The sequence below is a fragment of the Thalassophryne amazonica genome, chromosome 9 (assembly GCF_902500255.1).
Source record: "Thalassophryne amazonica chromosome 9, fThaAma1.1, whole genome shotgun sequence".
In the NCBI taxonomy this organism is placed as follows: Eukaryota; Metazoa; Chordata; class Actinopteri; order Batrachoidiformes; family Batrachoididae; genus Thalassophryne; species Thalassophryne amazonica.
In genome coordinates, this window is record NC_047111.1 from 116616049 (window position 1) to 116639203 (window position 23155).

Genomic DNA, 23155 nt, shown 5'->3' on the forward strand with positions numbered 1-23155 from the left:
TTAAGGACATTTTTTAATGAAAGACGTGCGCGCAAATTCGCCGAGTCGTTTCCGTGACGACTCGGCAAATCTGTGTGCGCCGCGACAGGAAAAACACCTCCGTGTTGAAAACCATTTGTAGAATTCAGGCGGCTTTTAATGGCTTTCAAAAAGTGAGTAACTGAGAAATTGTTTAACAGTTTGAGCATGTTCCAACTTGCCCGTTAAGGTTTCCAACGGAGGTGTTTTTCCTGTCGCGACCCCCCGCGGTCGGGTCCGGCCCGACATGCGACTCTGCCCGCACGTTCTTTCATTACAAAATGTCCGTTAACAATGGAATGTCCGAATAACTCCTCATGCCGACTTCTTCTGAAAGTTCTCTGTTCTCTGACGACTTACTGGGTCAACAGAGCCTGAAATGTGGAAGTTTTCAACTTGAAACGGCAAGACGCTGCCGCCTCGAAGCGCAGATCGCCATCAGGCACTGTGGGCCGTCCTTAAAGTGACACTACCAGACCAAAATCTCTCATCAGCCGTTAAAATGTTTACCGAAAACCAGCTGAATTTATCGAATGGTGTCCACTCAGTTGTGCCTTACAGTTTTGAAAAAATTTTGATCAAACAAAGCAGCAGTCTCTGAGCCATTCCTAAACAATGAAAAAATCGACGAGAGGGTGGGCGACTCCTCACTCAAAGACTGCCCACAGGCGAATGACGTAACCGACAGGCGTGAAAAAACTCTCGCATGCCCACGAGGGTTCAAGCATGTCTGATGTAATCACACGTGATTCAAATCCATATGGTTTTTGAAAAAAATAATAAGGTCGGATACTTTTCTAATAGACCTCGTATATATATATATACACACACACACACACACACACACACATTTATATATATATATATATATATACACACACACGAGGTCTGTTAGAAAACTATCCGACCTTTTTATTTTTTTCAAAAACTATATGGATTTGAATCGTGCACTTGCATCAGACAAGCTTGAACCTTCGTGCGCATGCGTGAGTTTTTTCACGCCTGTCGGTTGCGTCATTTGCCTGTGGGCAGGCTTTGAGTGAGCACTGGTCCACCCCCCTCGTCGGATTTTTATTGTTTAAGAATGGCGGAGCAACTGCCGCTTTGTTCCATGAAAATTTTTTCAGAAACTCTGACAGCCAGATGGAAACCATTTGAAGATTCAGATGGCTTTCGGTGAAGATTCTATCGGTATCACACGGATTAAGGACCATTAAAACTGGATTAAAAACGGGCCACGGTGGGGGAGGGCGCACCGCGCCCCGAGCGGCCATCGACAGGCTGGAACGAGCAGATCACTTCCAAATTTAAGGCTCTGTTGATGCAGGACGTCGTGTGACTAGCAGAGAAGTTTCAGAAGAGGTTGGGATCAACACTTTATCGGCACATTCCACTGTTAAAGGAGATTTTGTAATGAAAGACGTGCGGACAGATTTGCGCGTCGCAACGCAGCCGCTCACGTGTGTGTGTGTGTGTGTGTATATATATATATATATATATATATATATATATATATACACACACATATATATATACGAGGTCTGTCCAAAAAGTATCAGACCTTTTTATTTTTTCAAAAACCTTATGGATTTGAATCACGTGTGCTTGCATGAGCCAACCTTGAACCTTCGTGTGCATGTGTGAGTTTTTTCACACCTGTCGGTTGCGTCATTCACCTGTGAGTAGACTTTGAGTGAGCACTGGTCCTCCCCCCTTGTTGGATTTTCATTGCGAGCAAAATGTCTGAACGACTGGAGCAGCGCTGAATCAAATTTTTCCAGAAACTGTGAGAGACAGTCAAGTGGAAACCATTCGGAAGATTCAAACGGCTTTCGGTGGCTTTTCAGTCGAGTGAGTATCCGAGGAATTGTGTAAGAGCTGGACATGTCACAACATGTCCTGTGAGACTTCCAACTTCCGCACGTCTTTCATTACAAAATCTCCTGTAACAGTGGAATGTGCCGAAAAAGTGCTGAGGTCCACGTCTTCTGCAATTTCTCTGGTAGTCAGACGATGTCCCGGATCAACACAGCGTTCACTTTGGAAATGATCTGGTCGTTTCAGCCTGTCGATGGCCGCTCGGAGCGCGGCACACCCTCCGCCGTCTTTAAACCGGTTGTAACACTCCTTAATCTGTGTGATGCCCATAGGATCGTCACCGAAAGCCATCTGAATCTTCCGAATGGTTTCCACCTGGCTGTCTCTCACAGTTTCTGGAAAAATTTGATGCAGCAAAGCTCCAAATCATTCCACCTCGCAATGAAAATCCAACGAGAGGGGAGGACCAGTGCTCACACAAAGCCTGCTCACAGGCGAATGATGCAACCGACGGGCGTGAAAAAAATCACGCATGCACATGAAGGTTCAAGGTTGGCTCATGCAAGCACACATGATTCAAATCCATATGGTTTTTGAAAAAAATAAAAAGGTCTGATACTTTTTGGACAGACCTCGTATGTATATATATATATATATATATATATATATATATATATATATATATATATATATATATATACACTCAACAAAAATATAAACGCAACACTTTTGGTTTTGCTCCCATTTTGTATGAGATGAACTCAAAGATCTAAAACTTTTTCCACATACACAATATCACCATTTCTCTCAAATATTGTTCACAAACCAGTCTGAATCTGTGATAGTGAGCACTTCTCCTTTGTTGAGATAATCCATCCCACCTCACAGGTGTGCCATATCAAGATGCTGATTAGACACCATGATTAGTGCACAGGTGTGCCTTAGACTGCCCACAATAAAAGGCCACTCTGAAAGGTGCAGTTTTATCACACAGCACAATGCCACAGATGTCGCAAGATTTGAGGGAGCGTGCAATTGGCATGCTGACAGCAGGAATGTCAACCAGAGCTGTTGCTCGTGTATTGAATGTTCATTTCTCTACCATAAGCTGTCTCCAAAGGCGTTTCAGAGAATTTGGCAGTACATCCAACAAGCCTCACAACCGCAGACCACGTGTAACCACACCAGCCCAGGACCTCCACATCCAGCATGTTCACCTCCAAGATCATCTGAGACCATCCACTCGGACAGCTGCTGGAACAATCGGTTTGCATAACCAAAGAATTTCTGCACAAACTGTCAGAAACTGTCTCAGGGAAGCTCATCTGCATGCTCGTCGTCCTCATCGGGGTCTCGACCTGACTCCAGTTCGTCGTTGTAACCGATTTGAGTGGGCAAATGCTCACATTTGCTGCCGTTTGGCACGTTGGAGAGGTGTTCTCTTCACGGATGATGCGAAGGAGATGTGTTGCACTGCATGAGGCAAATGGTGGTCACACCAGATACTGACTGGTATCCCCCCCAATAAAACAAAACTGCACCTTTCAGAGTGGCCTTTTATTGTGGGCAGTCTAAGGCACACCTGTGCACTAATCATGGTGTCTAATCAGCATCTTGATATGGCACACCTGTGAGGTGGGATGGATTATCTCAGCAAAGGAGAAGTGCTCAATATCACAGATTTAGACTGGTTTGTGCACAGTATTTGAGGGAAATGGTGATATTGTGTATGTGGAAAAAGTTTTAGATCTTTGAGTTAATCTCATACAAAATGGGAGCAAAACCAAAAGTGTTGCGTTTATATTTTTGTTGAGTATACACACACACACACACACACACACACACACACACACACACACACACACACACACACACACACACACACACACACACACACACACACACACACACACACACACACACACACACACACAGAGTGGTGAGCAAAGTTCTGCTAATCTGCTAACTGCTAATTAGCAAAGCTAATGTTTGTTAGCAGATTAGCTTTTCAGATAACTTCAAAAACCATCAGCGGACCAATTAGCTTCTGCTAAATTCAGTTCCGCTAACCTTTAGTCCGCTAACGTTTTTTTGCTGGAAAAGTGAGTAAAGCCAAACAGTCAAAAATGTGTATAAACCCTAAAAACATACATGTTGGTTTCTGTCTATTATGCATTTTACAGCAGTCAGACAGCTATGTGGAGCTGAGCTCAACCCTACCCCAGCAGAAGGGGCTGAACTGCTACACACACACACACACACACACACACACACACACACACACACACACACACACACACACACACACACACACACACACACACACACACACACACACACACACACACACACAGAAAAGTCATTTACATTCAACATACAGTGCCCCAGACTGTGGCAGAAGACATCTAAAGCAAAGCAGTTTTCACTTATGGTTTTAATTTATAAACCAAATTAATTCCGACTACTTTATCGAAATTAACGCAGGGGTGGTGGCCAAGTGGTTAATGCACTTGGTTTCAGTTCAGACGGTTCCGGGTTCAAATCCCATCCATGCCACATTTCTCCATGTAATGTGGAGTTGCGTCAGGAAGGGCATCAGGCGTAAAATCTGTGCCAATTCAACATGCAGATCCACCTTGGATTTGCTGTGGCGACCCCGAGTGCAAACAAAGGAGCAGCCGAAGGGACTTATTGAAAATAATGTCAACGCTGTCATTTTTACAAAGTGAAAATATCATACATATCTTTTAGTTTTAAAGTAATGTGCTAATTCAGAAGGTTTGGGCATTAACAGAAACAGATGCCAAACATGTAAAGTTTGACATTTTATCATGGGGGTCTACAGGGATTGACTCGCTTTAGGAGTGGCCATTCTAGATACTGTAAAGATTTGGGACTTCATGTTGGCTTCACTTTGAAGCACTGGAGGCTGAGATAAAGAGAGTGAATGAGGAAATGCTCAAATTGACCATATTAGATTGGAACAACAGAGCAATTCTGCCACAACACCACCTTCATTTGCCAATCGTAGAAGTTGTGGGCATGTTCTGTGCAAATCTATTGTGCATTCCTGATGCTGATTTCCTGTCTTGCACAAACAACCAATCATCAGCATAATGAGAGCAGTAATCAGAGTAATTGATACAGCTGCTGTCATTACAGGAGCTGTCAGTCAGGATAATGGAAATGACGAATGGAGCTTTGCACAAACGCATAGATGCACAAAGCGTTCATGGTGGAAGCAAATCCGAATGTGTGCAAAGACGCTTTGATCAGTTGTAGTGCTGGCAGGAGAAGAGATGAGGGAGTTCAAAAACAAACAAACAGTCTTCAACTGAAAGCACTGCATCCTCACTGAAAACCGCCACAGCCAGGAACTGGAAAAACCAAGACAGAGGATGGAGACAGAAAGACTTCAGGGTGGGAAGAGAGAATCTGAGGTCACGACCCCAAGATCCAAGTCTGTATTTCAGGTTTGCTGACAAAAAGCTGACATCATGGCATGGTAATGGGTTGTGTTACAACAAAACGTGTAGTAAGGCTCCCCAAATCTGAACCAGGTGTCAGGGGATTGGAGGTGGGGCCTTAGCAGACATAACTGTAAGGATTAACAGCAGCCCAACAGTGCTGAGTGCTTCTACTAATCGAATAAACCCACACGGAGCCAGCAGAGGGGGCGAAACAGGGAGAGCAAGAACAAGTGGTGACGGACAGATGGCAGAGTGATGGGGACCAGGGCTATGGAGCTCCTAACTCAGTGGCTAGCTCTCTGCTGTCAAGTCGCGCACACACACACTCAAATAACACCCAGTAAATGTCACACAGCTCTGACATTTGGAATGTTTTTAAAAGGTGAAAGTCAGCTCAATATGTATGAAGGCTGTGACACAAAACTTCTACTGTTAACTTTGCTGAGAAGATTTGTTTGTTTGAAAGATAAGGTCAAGAAGAAGGTGACGGGGGATGGAGGACCCCACAGAGATAACGGCCAGAACCTGGCTCTGACAAATGGTGAACTGAGAGTTATGGGTAGCACAAGGCTACCCTGTGGACAAGGCAATTAGAAAGGGAGAGATCGAATGCAGCACTGACTGGACAGGAGCTGCACAACATCAAGTGGAACCTCACAGCCGAGTGGGCACTAATGTCACGCAGACAGTCGCATCATGTTACCATCGTTTCATCTCATAGTAATAAGGCTGATTACTGGAACCCAATTATACAAAATGTGCTAAAAATATCTGATTTGTAACAGCACAGTATTTAGGGGCAGAGCTGCATATAAAGGGTAAAAACAGGAGGGTTAAACATAAGAAAAATAATAATGTAAAAGTATTAGTTTCCACATTACGCGGATGTGGTTTTCAAGCACATCATGCACATACTACACATACAAGCACTAAATACTGAGTAGAACTGCACTCATTTGCGTACCCGAGGACATGTAGCTCTAAAAACATGGTGTGACCTGGTACAGTGGTAGTGTGTCTGGCATCAACGTGAGAATGTGACGTAAACCAGGAAAAATCTGGTTTAAAGTCACACGAAATGTATTACTTTGTTTTAGAGTGTAACAATCAAACGTGACTTATATTAACAAGCTCATAACACACATACACCCTGCTTACAAACACAATATAACTGAACTGAAAACAACCATTACACAAAATAAAGGTAAACGCTGCTGAGCAATGCAAAACGTCATCTTACTGCTTCACCTCAGGGAGCTTGGGTGGCTGTTGTCCACTCTGACAGGTTGTTACTGATTCATGAACTCACCAGAAAACCTCTCAATTTGACCACTGACAACAGCAGAGTGTTATGAGCATAATGCATTCCACCTTAAAGTGGATGGCCGATAAAACATTTGTAAATGCTACACCCACAACTCCTCCATGTTCACAATAGCACATTTCAGACTGTGCACCACAGACTATCCAGATCAGGCCCAATGCTAATAACAGAATTTTTTAAAGGCCTTTTAATATAAAATAAATCTAAATAAATCAGCACTTCAGAGACTGTCGTCCTTGTCTTGAAAATTAGTTTAACAGGTCAATTATAGTGTTTTCATCCTGTAGGTCTGTTTCAAAACAGATCCAGATTTTAGCCCTGTCAAGACCTTTAAGCTGAAGTGATTAACTGTTGAGAGTTAAAGGCTGTGAGAGTTTCTGACACGCAGAGCTGACTGCAGGTGAGTGCTCTCCTCTTGTTAATGTCAACGTCCAGCTGCAGCCAGACAAGGATACAGAACGATGGACACTACGTCCGGTGCAGCACCTGCACTCAGGTCAGCGTGTGTAGCTGCACACGGCCGGGTTTAGACACAGGGGACAATGACACCTGCTCTACATTTTCATTCATGTTCGCGTGTGTGTGTGTGTGTGTGTATATATGCCTCTGCACATGTATGTCTCCTGTGCTGTGGACCTCCTTTGTTTTGACAAGATCAACCTGAGGGTAAACTGCAGAGCAGGCAGGATGCCCTCTCCTCTTCCCTGTTACCGTTTCTTTGCTAAGAACCTGTCTGCCCCTGTGGTCAATAGCTAGCAGCCTGTCAGCTTGTATGTTCTTGAGCAATCTTTGTCTCATTCAAGCATGAACGACCAAACCTTCTGCATTTTAACAGCAATAAAGGTCGGATTTACTTATTTATTTTATCACTATGAAGCCACTTTGCTAAGCAAATTATTAAAAAATAGAGAGAAAATTAGTTCAGCAATTTACAAATGACTGAAATCAACTGATACTCCTCCTCATCAGCGTCTCAAATAACCGATTGTTTTACACAGTCAATCCAGTGGTACTCTGAAGGATACTCTGAAAAACTACAGTGTTGACCCTGGAAAACGGTTTCTACTTCTCCAGTCACACCACCAACTGTATGGGTGCAAACAATCTATTTGGGTATAAGCAAAATTTAATGTGCAAATTTATTGTTAAAATCAAACCAGTCATTACTGACCAGTCATTGACTGTTCTGAAGATGCATCTGCACCCACTTTTTTCTCCAAAGTTAAAGTCCAGACACTCTGTTAAAGCATGTCTACACTAGGGATGGGTATTGATAAGATTTTATCAATATCAATACCATTATCAATTCTGCCTATCAATCCGATTCCTTATCGAGTCCCTTATCAATACCTCTTGTGAATTTTCTGTGTACTAAAAGTAGGCTTTACAGGTTTTCTATATCAACAACATTTTGATGAGTCTTAAAGTAAATAAAAATGAAATTGGCCACTGGATCCTTGATCTCTGGACATAAATAAAAATTAACAAAATCTGTAGTTTTTGTCAAAAGCATTTCCTTTCAGACATTTTGGCATGAATGTCTCTCCGTACCTCTGAGCTGAGCTCAGCCAGCTGCTGCACGTCAGCGCAGGACGGCTCATTTTGGGAGGAAAAACCGTTTTGATTGACTGCAGTTTGTTTGTTTTACGTTTGGAAAGAGGTGTCAAATGATTTAAACAGCGTTTCGCTTTGAATTTATTAATTCCGACTGGATTCTATGGTTCTAACTTGACTCGTCAGAGAGCCGCGCAGCGTTTGGAGCTGTGTGAACAGAACGGAGGACGATTCTCGTTTCTTTCTCCCAACAAGACAGGAGTCCAAGTTAGTAACTTTAATCTGCACAAAGTGACTCACGATTGACATATTCAGGGATGAAAGTGGTGAAAAACAAAAAAAGCTGAAACCCAAAATTACCCCCAAACACCACCCACACGAAGATTTTTGAATTCTAGAAGTTCTGAAATGTAATCTGGGACTATTCCAGACAATAAACTGCAGTGAGTGCAGCATCCATTTAGTGAGAAAAAAAAAACAACATTCCTTATTCAAATTCATTCCAGTAGTATTCTGCTCTTACTAGGATGCAGCAGTTTTCTAGTTTGGCAGATAGTTCTGGAGGAAATCACTGAAGAAATGAACACATTGAAAATATGGTTTGACCGAAACAAATTGTCATTAAACGTAAATAAAACAGGGATGAAGTGGAGGCGTAAGAGTCACTAAGTGTTCACAGGAAACACATTTATTTGTATATTTATTTATGTATTTATTTTCACTATTTGTTGGTTTTAACTTTTCTGTTGTGTTTTGTTTCATCAGGTTCTTTTTGTCTCTTTCTCTAAAATTGTATCATAGCATTATTACTTATTATGAGTTATTATTACTATTATTGTTGTTGTTACTATTACTATTAATATATGAATAAAAATAAATTTTAAAAAATTACAATTTGACTCTTTTACGACAGCAAACGCTGAGCCATTAATTATTACACAGAAAACAAATGCACACAAACGTGCTGAGATACAGACAGCTTAACGCTAACTTTAACATTGAAAACGCCATAGACATGCTAACGCGTTAGCATCAGACCCATTTTTAAGTTATAAAATACACATACCAGCTATTTCAGAAGACCATAACAGGTCAGTTTAACATAAAAAAGGTAAATATTACTCACAGACATATGCTCTTTGGGGTTTTAGCGGGGAAAAATTAAGATAAAGCTAAATAAAACAATGAACCAATGAAGCAGGAGATTGAAGCACTGCTTCAATTGGTTCATGGTTCAAAGCAAAGCCGTGCTGCAGAAGCGGTTGATTACAGACCCGCTGCAGGGTCTGTAATCAATGTAGAGAAATTATCAGTTTCCCAACAAACACCCCCAAAAACAACGGCCACTCTGAAGGACTGATAACAGAATCGTTAAGCAAAAAGGTTATTGATGTCGGTGGATCGAATCATTTCTTAACGAAATCTGAAAAGAACCGGTTCCCGATACCCATCCCTAGTCTACACAAAAGGACACTGGGCCGAATGTGCACCAGTAAGTAACCCTCACTCATCTGCTGCACAACAGCAGACTTATGCTGCCTTAACGCACGCCATTAACGCCCACACTGCCGCGCAATTCGTTGTGACACTGCCACCGGCTGTGTTCCCGGCTGATCCAATGTTCATGTGAAGTTCACATAATTAATGCCTGACAGAGACTTTGAACATTGCAAAATTTTCCTTGTGCCCTTGCACAAAGCCGCGCACAGTTTACAACAGTTTACAACAACTTTACTCTCTGGCACAGCAGACTGCGTACACAGTGACCATTTTCTCACCCTGACCCCCTCCCCTCAATTTAGTTGTACTGCTTAATGTATGTTGTATTTGTATTTTCTTTTCCACATTTTCACCTTTTCTTTCCCTTTAACCAAAATCAATATTAAAACCTACATGCTTGTGTGGTAAGATTACTAACCGCAAGAGCCATAATCATTTTCATGTTTTTGGCTTCCCTCATCTTAACTAACCTGATTTTAAAGCTTGAATCCCAAGCAGACCCAGTAATGCCTGAGCTTAGACATTAAAATAAAAAAAAGATATTGCTTCTAGGGCTGAAACGATTACTTGAATAATTCAATTACAAAAAATGATTGAGGCAAATTCTGTGCCTCAAAGCTTCGTTTAAACGTTGTAGTACATATGCCAGGCCTGTGTGTGGCGCTGTAACATCCCCAGAAAAACAACAGGAGAAGACTAGAGCATGCGAACAGGCCGTGTAACAGCTAATAATTTAGCCCTTAAAGCTGCCTTTTTCCAATGCGACAGAGAATAAAATAAAGCCTTTTAAGAGAAAGAGGCTCCACACTGATCATCTGAAACAGACTTACTGCACATTTAAAGTGAATCAGTGTGTTTGTCTGTTATTAAAAAAATGACCCGACAGCCACGTACCCACAGTTGAAGCCGGCTTCTGTTCAGACTCGCACTGTTTCACTTTATCTGGGCAACAAACAACGCGTCACAAACACGGTAACTTAAAGTAATAATAATAACTGCAAGGCTGCATGTTCAACCTCCTGCTGAAATGCATCTGCTGAATCACAGAGAAACAGGGATAAAATAAAAAAATCACATAGAGATCCAGTCCACCAACCTTAAAAAAACAAAAAAACAAAATGGTTACATTTTAGAAGTTGAGGGGGAAAAAAAACAGAACAGAAAGCTACATCCCATCACCATTTCAGCAAAATGTCAAGACTTTGGCACAGGGACATTGTGCCATTGCTTAGGAAGAGCTCTGGACTATTGATGTTGTTTAAAAACGCAAAAGCACTTTTTATCCGATTACTCGATTAATTGCCAGCATAATCGATAGAACACTTGATTACAACAATAATTGGTAGCTACAGCCCTAACTGCTTCACATCCCACTTTAGCGATGCCGAAAAGTTAATTGAAGTAAACTTATTTTCATATGGTTCATCAATTAAACTTAGTCCAGAACTATAGTAAAACTTAGGCCCAGAGTAATACTGATTTAAACATTTTAGTTGTTAAAATTCTTCTTCTTCTTGTTATAATTATTATTATCAGTATTAGTATGAAAAAGGTCTTTAAAGGTGGACCTTTAATCAAGGGGTGTGGTGGAGGGCACGTTCCCCCCCCGTCCTCTCTGTGTATGGATACGTCCCTGGTTTACAGGCTGTGACCAAGAACAATCAAGAATTTGTGTCTTTATGTGGAAAGCACGTCATGCGTATTTCATGTCACGCTGTACTCAGGATGAGATTTTAGGTGTATTTTTGGTGAAAAAAGCATTTGTGTTTGTTGTTAATGTGTCTGCAGCTGTGTTTTTAGTTTAACCACAGCAAAGACATTCACAGACACACTCAGAGCTGACTTTGAAAGAAAAGAAAAGTTTAAAAATATGTTTGCAAAAATGTTTGCTTGCTGTGTCGTTCGTTACAGCGCTGTAACCCCCCACAGAGTGCACACAGGATGCAGAGCAACGAGCAGGAAAGAAAAACAGAGATGTTATTCTACAAATCGATTTGTGAACATTTTGAACGTGGTGCGCATGTGTCCTGGGGATGCAGTAAATTTTATATCTTCTGTCCAGCCTAGAGTTTGCATCAGGACGGCTCTGCACAAACGTGTCTTTTGGCAGCCCAACTGATGGAAATCGGTTGTAGTGACAGAGAACTTTAATCCCTGTATTATTATTATTGATAATAATAATATATTTTACATTTAAATGGAAAACTCCCTCCCTAAGGACACTATCAAGTCTTCCTCTGCACACACAACTATTAGTCAGACAAGCAACTTCCACTCAGCGATGACAGGACGATCTTAACAGGACGACAACCACTGAACAACCTGTTTGTTTTCAAACAACTGCTGTCTATCTGGTTCGACTTGTTGGTACAGTGCGGTTACTTTCCTATGAAGAGCTGCCATTTTCTGAAGCTTGCCCTCTCTACAAAAGGTGAAACTATTTTAATAATAGCACAATAATGAGCTGACCTCACAACACTGACTAATGCAGTGCATGTGGGTTGTTTTTCCCATATGCAAATGCCAGGCGGGTTTCGAGAGGCAGTTTCACTATTGACTTCATTTACTCAGATGACCGACTAGTAAGGCCAGCGTGCGTGTGTGTGTGTTTGCAGACGGAGTGAATCATATGACTTATACAACTTCGATGTGTCACCGTCTCAGCCAGCAGACTGCATGGACCCCATTTACAGAGTTTGCCCAGATCATTCTTCAAAAGAGACATTTATTTAGGGATACTATTTCACAGTAATCTTTTTTTGGCTCCTCACATTTTTGGTCAGCGCTGCCACAGCAGATCCTGTATGGATCTGCATGTTGATTTGACAAGTTTTAGGCCAGATACCCTTACTGATGCAACTCCAGATGTACATGCCGTCTTTAAACCAGGAGCCTGTTTGAGAGGTAAGCACACTAACCCCCTGTGGCACCGTGCTGCTGTCCCTAGTGAGACTATTCTATGATTCACAGAATTTATAAAAGAAAAGTTCATATACTGGCATAAAGAGGTAAAAACGTATTCATGAAGAAGCTCATTTAGTATGACTGATCGATTCCTTCTTTACACGAAAGAATGTATGTGTGACGCCCCATGTGATTACAACATGCAGCCTCAGTAACATAACATTTCTAGTATGCCCAATGTTCATTGTTGCATCTTTTTACAATTTATATAAATAATGGTTGAAAGGGAAAATACTTTTCCACACAGACCTGAATTTTACCACGTCTGTCCAGGAAGCTTGAAAATCATCCTAAAACAGTTTATGCATTTCAATGACACTGAACACAATAACAGTGCACTAGATGAAGATGTGCATGCGGTTGGGCGGAAGCTGATTTTATTTTTCTGTACAAACACGCCCACTTTTTCAAGGTGGCTCTGTGGCAGGGGTCACCGACCCTGTTCCTGGAGGGCACCTGTCCTGCATGTTTTCCAAGTCTACCTACTCAAGTCACACCTGATTTTTAAAAAGTAGTGTTTTCCAGCTCTTGATTGGCTGAGCACACCTGATAGAGTTAATTGCCCGGGAGTGGAACAGGGAGAGTTAGAAAACATGCAGGGCAGGTGCCCTGCAGAAACAAGGTTGGTGACCCCTGCTCTGTGGGACAGGAATCGGACTACCAACATACAGATCAGAATTTGATTCCAGGTTTACATTGTCCCAGTCCATCCAGCTGTAAATGGTCTTGGATGGGGAAATAAGCTGTGATGGTGTGGTGTCTAGTCTAGTGGGAACCATATAACACCATCCACTTCATGCTACGGAACGCAGGGATAAGCATCAGCCAGACAGGCTTCAGGGCCTGGACAGAATGTTTGTCAATTTCATGTATAAAGACATCTGCTGGCCTCTAAACTGCTGAGGATTTACTACCACCAATATATAATACACAGAAGCAGCTAGTATGGCAGAGCATTTTATCATTATCTGAGCTTCCTCACAGATCTTCAATTCCTCCTCTTTCTTTTTTAAAATAATGACTGTCAAGTTGTTTTTTTTGTCAGATCTCACATGATAATCTGTTTCTCCATTCCTGCTTTATAGTACTGGGTTGTACTTGAAAACTGATCAGAAACTGCCAAGTGTAGCAAAATTATATTACAGTGAAAAGAAATCTGTATAATAACTTTCGTCACAATCAGAGTGCATCTCGTAAGGAAGAAAACAATTGCTTCACCAAAGCCGACAAAGCAAGTCAGCCTTTGGGAAGGTTATGCACTGAAATTTTAGAAGAGATTACATCAAAACCGCCAAGAAGGACAAAGACCATGTGATTTCCACTGCATGCAGTGATGGAACGCAAGACAATACAGGCAGACTATTAGCTCCACACCAAAGCCTTTTTCAGTACCACTTACCCATTACAATCAGGAGCATCTTCCTACTGCGAATACCAGGAGCCTTCTTCACTTTACACTGGTAGGTGCCCGAGTCCGACGACATCAACCCTGACAAGATGATGGAGGCGTCACCGTTCTTAGGATCGGCCGAGTTGAAGTGGACTCGGCCCTTCATAGGAGGATAGTAGTCCTCATAGGCCCGGTCACCCGAGTACAGAATTATCTAAATGTGGACAAAGAGTGAGAGAGAAGTTTGAGTTACTTAAAGCGTGACTGCATGCTGCGACACATAAATATGATGTTTAAACATGGTGAGGCCAAAACATGGACTGCGAATTAAAGTCAAAAAATCTATTTTTAATTCCTGCTAATGTGGTGTGTTGCGATTTACTGTGGAGACGCCGCTACGCATATGTGGTTAGTACATGAGTGAGTGTAGCATTAGCATTACATATCTACTGAAGCAGTCATAGTTAGTAGGGATGGGTATTGATAAAGTTTTATCAATATCAATGCCATTATCAATTCTGCATATCAATCCGATTCCTTATCAATACCTCCTGTGAATTTTCTGTGTACTAGAATTAGGCTTTACAGGTTTTCTATGTCAACAACATTTTATTGAGTCTTAACGTAAATAAATAGGGATGCGCCGATACCACTTTTTTACCACAAGTACTTGGTCGGTACATTTTGGTACTCATCGATACCAAGTGCAGATATGAATGCTTCATGATATATTACAGTTTTATGATGACTTTGAAAACATGTTTTATTCATCAGTTGTTCCTTACTTTTTGACTGTAACTGTTTCCACTACCATTAGCTTTGTTTTTATTTACAAACATTTCACTGAAATTATTTAACTTCACTTTCTGACTACAACAAATTGTCCTTTAACATTAACTGTGTGTTTCTTAACAAACATGACACTGAAAGACATCTTACTGAAAAGTAACTTCTGGACTTCAGCACTACAAAATACACAACACCAACAACAGAACTGAAACTGTCCATCACTAACTTTATTTATGTCTGTGAGGACTACGAGGTCTATTATAAAAGTATCCGACCTTATTATTTTTTCAAAAACCATATGGATTTGAATCACGTGTGATTGCATCAGGCAAGCTTGAACCCTCGTGCGCATGCGTGAGTTTCTCCACGCCTGTCTGTTGCGTCATTCGCCTGTAAGCAGGCTTTGAGTGAGGAGTGGTCCGCCCCCTCATCGGATTTTCATTGTCAGGAAATGGCGGAATGATTTGGGCTTTTTTTCCCATCAGAATTTTTTCAGAAGCTGTTACAGACTGGCAGCTGGAAACCATTAGAAAAATTTATCTGGCTTTCGGTGAAAATTTTACGGGCTTCACAGAGAATAAGGACTGTTACTATAGCTTTAAGGACGCTCGGCGCGCCGCGCTCCGTGCCACCATCGAGAGCCACAAACCACCGGATCATTTCTAAACGGATGGCTCGGTGGAGCCGGACTGTCGTGTGCACTTTCTCTGGTTATCACAAGAGCTGGACATCAACCATTTTCCAGCAGATTTCACTTTTAACAAGAGATTTTGTCATGGAAAGCCGAGCGGAGGCTTCGCGCGTCACGACCGATTTGCTGATGGAGCGAGACAAAACCACCTCCGTTTTAGTCTCACAGGACGGCTTTGAGATGGTGTTCAGACAGCTGTCGGTGGTTTTTCCATCGAGTGATTATCCGAGAAATTGTGGATGTGCCTGGACATGCCAGAACATGTCCCGTGAGGCTTCATCACAGCGTTGCTGTGCACCATGCGGCACTGCCATGACGCGCAGAATTCCTCTGCACGTCTGTCTTAATGTGCTGAAAAAGCGCTGGTGTCCACATCTTTTCACAATTCCTGTGCTAGTCAGACGACGTCCCGGATAAAACACAGTGTCCAGTTCGGAAATGAACGGCACATTCAACTGTTACAGGAGTTTTTGTCATGGAAAGAGGAGTGGAGGCTTCGCGTGTCGCGGCAGTACCGCATGGTGCACAGCAACGCTGTGATGAAGCCTCACGGGACATGTTCTGGCATGTCCAGGCACAGCCACAATTTCTCGGATAATCACTCGATGGAAAAACCACTGACAGCTGTCTGAACGCCATCTCAAAGCCGTCCTGTGAGACCAAAACGGAGGTGTTCCTTTGTCTCGCTCCATCAGCAAATCGGTCGTGACGCGCAAAGCCTCCACTCAGCTTTCCATGACAAAATCTCTTGTTAAAAGTGAAATCTGCCAAAAATGGCTGATGTCCAGCTCTTGTGATAACCAGAGAAAGTGCACACGATGGTCTGGCTCCACAGAGCTATCCGTTTAGAAATGATCCGGTGGTTTGTGGCTCTCGATGGCGGCACAGAGCGCGGCGTGCTGAGCGTCCTTAAAGCTGTCCTTAAAGCTGTAGTAACACTCATTCTCTGTGAAGCCCGTAAAATTTTCACCGAAAGCCAGATACATTTTTCGAATGGTTTCCAGCTGCCAGTCTCTAACAGTTTCTGAAAAAATTCTGATGGAAAAAAAGCCCAAATCATTCCGCCATTTCCTGACAATGAAAATCCGACGAGGGGGCTGGACCACTCCTCACTCAAAGCCTGCTCACAGGCGAATGACGCAACCGACAGGCGTGGAAAAACTCACGCATGTGCACAAGGGTTCAAGCTTGTCTGATGCAATCACACGTGATTCAAATCCATATGGTTTTTGAAAAAAATAATAAGGTCGGATACTTTTCTAATAGACCTCGTAAAAGTCTTTTTTGAAATTGTGAAAGGCAGATTCATTTTGACAAAAAGCAGCTTCTCTGCGTTATAAGCTGTGAGCCTGTTTCTGTTTTTATCTTCAACACTGAGCTAAACAGTCTTTCACTCTCCACACTATTTTTTAATGTTTAATTAAATACGTACTGGTAAATATTACATGTTCCCCCAAAGGTGGAACATGTAATATTGGGGGAACACGCACACACACACACGCACGCGCGGGTACACACACACACACACACACACACGTGTGGTGTCACAACACGAGGCAAAACGGCATAATTTTTTCTTTGTGGTTCATGGGATAATTTCGTCACCTTCAGACAGAATAGTCCATTGCCTGTGGTAACTGAGCCGTTAACGAGGAGCAGTGACTCAACTTCTGACCGAAAGAGCAGCGAGAGGAGGTTCCAAATGCAGTGCGCAGAGATTCCGCAAACGGATTACCCCTGTAGTGGACCGAGACGCCTGAACACCCACACCAAGGGCTGAAACTCACCAACCTGATGGACAATCTCCGCCGCTGAAGCCCTGATCTGAATTGTGACAGAGGAACTGCGGCACAAAGTGCCGACGTCACGGAAGAACTTTTTATTTCAGCCACACAAGGAATTAAAGTATTTTGAAATGTTATTTTCCAAACTCAGGAGGCTTTATGTGGATTATTTTTCTTCAATATCGTATGATGATGAATTCCACTGAAGCAAACAGGTAAGATTTTTTATTTAGTGTGTGTGTGAATTTACTCTGTATGACGGACAGCGGCTTTCAGCCAATCAGTGGACAGCACTGACGGACGTACTTGACTTATGAGTAAATTACATGAAAACCTTTAATAATCCATAAATTAGCTGCATCACTGTTAAAGCTGCAGTGTTCAAAATGTATGAAAAAAGTAGCGGTTATAGTCTGGAGTGTGCGCATGAAAATCCCACATTGAGAGGATGACTTCATGCTGCTGTAAAGGAGTATCCGGTCATTAAGTATTGGAGGCATTTTATGATTACAAGTACGAGTAAATGAATACGGGATCGGGCCGATACCAGATACTGGTATCGGGATCGGTGCATCCCTATAAATAAATATGAAATTGGTCACTGGACACTTCATATATGGACATAAATAAAATATGTGAATGGTGGATCCTTGATCTCTGGACATAAATAGAAACAAACAAAATCTGTAGTTTTTGTCAAAAGCATTTCATTTCAGACATTAATGGCACAAATGTCACTCCATACGTCTGAGCTGAACTCTTGCAGACGGCTGCGCTGCACGTCAACATCAGTGTAATTCATCAAGAATGGAGGACGTCTTGTGGGAGGAAAAAACGTTTTAGTCTGTTGTAGTTTACTGTTTGTATTACAATGTTTGGAAAGAGGTGTCATTTGATTTAAAACGGCGATTCACTTTGAAGTTATTAATTCCGACTCTAACTTGACTTGGCAGAGAGTGGCGCAGATGGAGGACTGGAACGGAATGGAGAACGATTCTCATTTTTTGCCCGCAACAAAACAAAAGCCCCAGTTAGTGACTTTAATCTGCACAAAAGTAACTCACGATTAACATCTTTAAAGTAGACCTGCATTGAAATAAATGTGGTCAGATCTCAGAAAGAAATAGCTGATATGTATTTATAAGACCCTTATGAATGCAGTAAAGTAAATCTGCAAGCCCAAATTTGTAATTCAGTGGAGAAATCTTCGTTTAAAAATGACAAATTTGCAGCTAAAATTTGGCCCTCAGCGAAAACTGTTTGTACATCCGGGTCATTGCAGTGACGTCCGGCAGAAGACGGAGCGCTCGCGCCTTCAGTCCGATCCCGCATTGAAATTAACTTTATCTGTTAGTAATGTTACTGTTATACACGTCTTGGTTTCAGCAACCAAAAGTAAGCTGCAATGAATGTGAGATACAGCTCTGCATGCTCAGATCAGTGGCAACATTGACAGCGGGCGACGTTCTTCCCTGACGCCTCGCTCTCTGCCTCCGCTGCGCTTACTGAGTCTGCGTGCTCGATAAACGCGGAAGCGGGCCACTCACATCGCCCCCGTGTCTGCTGTGCAGCCGGCACCACGTCCCTGTCTACTGAATGGAGGTGCAGCCAACTTGGTAAAAGTCCAGAGACTACGCTCGCTGTTTTGATGCGGAGCGGCCGGTGACACCTGTTGCTGCAAGGACAGACTTTCCACAGCGCCACATGTCTCGGTAATCGGTGCCGCAGAGCTCCGTGGCCGCTGAGAGAGGTTTATATCTTTTTAATGACTTGGATTCTTTGCGGGTCCCGCCTCCGTACCCCGTGATGGTAACACCGGAGGCGAAGGACAGTAGATTTTCAATGTGACGCCACTCAATCAAATGGACGTATGAAAGTCCCCCAAAATAATTTTGAAGCACAAATAAAAGAAATGTGTACTCACCAAACGTGCTGCAAGACAATATGAAGTTTTAAAAAAGTAGATCCTTCCATATAAGACAAGAAAAAGGTGCAGATGCAAACTGATGTAAATCCACAAATTACAGTTGGTGCGCACAATGCATGCTGGGACAGGGTCTTTTCCCTGACGTCTCGGCAGCGTCCCGGATGTGATGACAGTTTTGCAGAGGGCTAAATTTTAGCTGTAAATTTGTCATTTTTAAATGAAGATTTCTCGGTTGAATGACAGATCTGGGCTTGCAGATTTACTTTACTACATTCAGAAGGATCTTATGTGTAAATATAAGTCATTTTTTGGTCCAAAGATCTGACTGCATTTATTTTAATGCAGGTCTACTTTAAATGAGCTTGAGAGGGGTTAAGAAGCAGACTTGCCACTTCTGAAAAGCAGCAAAGCAATGAACCAATGAAGCAGTGGGTTGGAGCACTGTTTTGTTGGTTCAAGCTTCAAGCAGAGCTGCTGCAGAAGTGATTGATTGCGGACCCACTGCAGGGTCTACAATCAACATAGAGAAATGATCATTTTCCCAATAAACACCCTCAAAAACAACGGCCGCTCTGAAGGACCAATAAGGGAATCATTAAGCAAAAAGGCTGTTGATGTCAGTGGATCGAATGATTTCTTAATGATTCTCGAAAAGAACCAGTTCTCGATACCCAACCCTTATATTTACTGTAATGCACTGTAGGAAATCGCCTCATAAATAACAAGAGATCCCAGAGCTCCCCCTCCCACCATACCTATAGAATCTAACCACAGACGTAGCAACAACTTGAGTTGCACCAGTTTGGATGCCAGTACAAATCCTCAATAAGCTTGTAAAAAATGACTGCAAGGATATTTATGTCTCTCACATGGTGAGGACAACTATGGACCCAAGCTGATAAGAAACAACCCCAGGCTAATTCCAAAAGGCTGATGTGAAAATTAAGGCAGCTGAAGCTGAGTCATGTAACTATTTGTTGTTAATAGTTATTATATGAAAACATTCTGTTTTTGCATTATTGTTAGATCAACAACTGACTGTACTTGTATTGTGAAAGCGATTAATGTTTAGCACTGTCACATCACAACATGAAAGTTGTGGGATTGCTTTCCGCCTGGTGCTTTCTGCATGGACTTTGCATGTTCTCCCAGTGGTTGCACGGGCTTCCACCCTCTTCCAAAGACATGCATGTTAGGTGAATCGGACTCTTTAAATTGAACACAGGTGTGAGCATGAATGAGTTTGTCTATCTATATGTCTATCTATATGTGGCCCCATGCGAACTGTGCAGGGTGGACCCCACCTTTCACCCAATGACTGCTGGGACAGCCTCCAGCTGTCTTGTGATCCTTAACTGAAATAAACTGGTATAGAAAATGAATGTATTAAGAGAAAGGCTGTTTTAATAAGCTTTACCTTAAACAAACACTTTTCATTTAATGGTAGTTGTGGAAGAAACATTTAACAAAATTGTACTTTTATAGAATCTAAATATATTTCCTGTTTTATTTCATCACACACACACACACACACACACATATATATATATATACATATACATACATATATATATATATATATACATATATATACATATATATATATATGTATATATATATATATATATATATATATATATGAAACCTAGAATAACTATTGATTGAATCCTATGGAAACCTACGCACCAAAAAACACTGACTTTAAAACAGATTTATACAGCTTACATCTAGGAATTAAAGACAAATCAAATTTGTGGTTTATTTTGATTAGAAAAAACAATGAGGATGATATTTGGAGCCTTTAGTCATGATGACTTGACTCATGAATCACTACATTCCTATTACTTAAAATTATGTACTGCACTTGTGACTTGTGTACAAAAATAGAAGGCGTTCTTCAAAACAAACAACAGTTACGTGCATTCTGACAGCACGTGCGGGCTTTGCTCACCGAAGCAACTGATACATACGGCATCGACAAAGGTAAGTACTCTCTTTTATGTGTGCAATGCCCTTCACTCTGGCAGCCTGTGCTGTTCTGCCCTTTCTGCGCTTAGGAAGAGAGAACGAGGTCCAAACAAAGCATCCACTGTGGAGACAAATCAACACCTGCTGTGTCAACAAAGAGCAAGAGCCCTAAGTGCTGTCCAAACACACACGCACATGCACACGCACACAGAGGCTGGGTCTTGAAGGCAACAACCCCACAACCACAAAAGGAAAGGAAAAACCTGCTCAGCGACGAAGACCAGGTGGAGTCAACATGAGGAAAAATTGGTCATAGAGAACAAAACAAGGTGCAGAAAATGAAAAAAACCAAACAAGAAAAACAAACAAAAAACCCCACTAAGACATAAGGAAGGTAAATCCAAACAAAGACTGTCATATGCAACATGTTTATGGAGTTTTGTCTGTGCAGCAATCTAGAAGCAGAAGAAAATCTAATCGTGGCAGTTGGGGAGGAAGAATAATGAATCCGTATGATGAATATCACTCAAAGGAAGCACAGCGGGAGCAAATCGTGGGGAAATGGAGTCAGTGGGACTCTGCTGGTTGCCGAGCTGCTCATTGCCAACTCAACTCGTTTGTGGAGCTCCAAGGCAGGCGTGCTCGCAGTGGAAGCGGTGTACATTTTATACATATTAGCTGTGCAAACAGCGAGTGCGGTTAGCATTCCACCTGGTTCTCAGGGAAGGGGAAACCTGTCTAGACTCCCCTGGAGATCACAACACAAGCAGCAATAACAAAGTGAGAAGAGACCACGAAGGACAGGAAATTAAACTGCCTGAGCACGGCCAGACAAAAACAGTCCTTAAACCAGGGCTCCGGAGCTTTACAAACACACAGAACTGAAGCAGTGCACACCTTCAGCAAAGTGCCCTCCTGCACAGTAACCTTGAAAATGATGATCCAGTGCAAAAAAAACAAACAAAAAAAACCATAAAGAGCCTAGGGACAGGAAAATGAAAAGGGCAAGTGGCTAGACAAGCTGGCGGGGCTGAAAAGGACAGAGGAGCACCGTCTGCTGTAGGACACTCAATGACACATTCACCACCTGGCCCTGGCATTCTCAGCGGGCCGATTGGGATGCAGAGGTAAAACCACTCTACTGGCCCGGTTTATTTAATCCTGCACACGCACAGATGAGGTCACTGTCATGTGACGCTGTAGCTTAGAGGAGGAAGAGATAAAGATAATTTGCGAGGCAAAGCAGACAGCAATAATCTCTTTTTGCTCAAAACAACCTGCTGAGCTAAGAGAAGCCGGCGCTGCAACTTTGTGCTGCCACAGAAGCTTTTAACGTGATTCACCAACATGCAGCAGCCATGTTTTCCACAGGCTTCGTCCTGCTCCCAACTGCTACGAACAGCTTAAACAATAGAAGTGCATCTGAAAATGGGTGGCGCGTCCTTCATTAAAGGACGACTAGGTGTGGTCAGGCATGGTCACCACCAACTTACAAAGTAATCTGGCTTCACATCCAAACCATCAACACTTTGTCAACAAGCAGAAATTCCTGTCGTATAAACTTCAGCAAGCCAACACCGGCTGCTGTGTTACACAGAATGATGTAAAGCATGTCAAATTATTTTCTTTCTCAGCAACACCCTCCCACAGTTTGCACCAGTCATATTTGGATTTAATAATTGTTTTCCCTCATTGTCCTCGCTGTGGTGATAAACACTTGGGGCACACCCTCAGTCTGCCTCATCTGTAGCCCAGCGATGGGAGCCAAATGCAAATGACTGACTTTAGGCATGCCTGGCATCTCTCATTTAAACCCAACAATGCTACATGCATTAGCTATGCTTCACCACCCGCAAATAGACCCTGATGATATGCGGGATGTTTCGATGAAGAGGGCTATCAGCTCACAACTCATTAGATACAGGACTGAACGGATATTATAGCTGCAGTACTTCTGA

At 42.3% G+C, this 23155-nt stretch overlaps 1 protein-coding gene and 1 long non-coding RNA gene across 2 annotated transcripts in view; one reads left to right on the plus strand and one right to left on the minus strand.

Moving 5' to 3' along the window:
• The window catches only part of cxadr (CXADR Ig-like cell adhesion molecule), a 154630-nt gene that overhangs the window by 10554 nt on the left and 120921 nt on the right, over positions 1 to 23155 (minus strand). The window contains exon 3 of the mRNA XM_034179014.1: positions 14048 to 14252. Within this exon, the coding sequence (XP_034034905.1) occupies positions 14048 to 14252 (205 nt within the window). The remainder of the gene's footprint in view (positions 1 to 14047; positions 14253 to 23155) is intronic.
• On the plus strand, positions 18050 to 22039 carry LOC117517875. Its single transcript, XR_004562874.1, has 3 exons — positions 18050 to 18123; positions 19253 to 19262; positions 22029 to 22039. It is a non-coding gene; the product is annotated as an uncharacterized LOC117517875 (long non-coding RNA).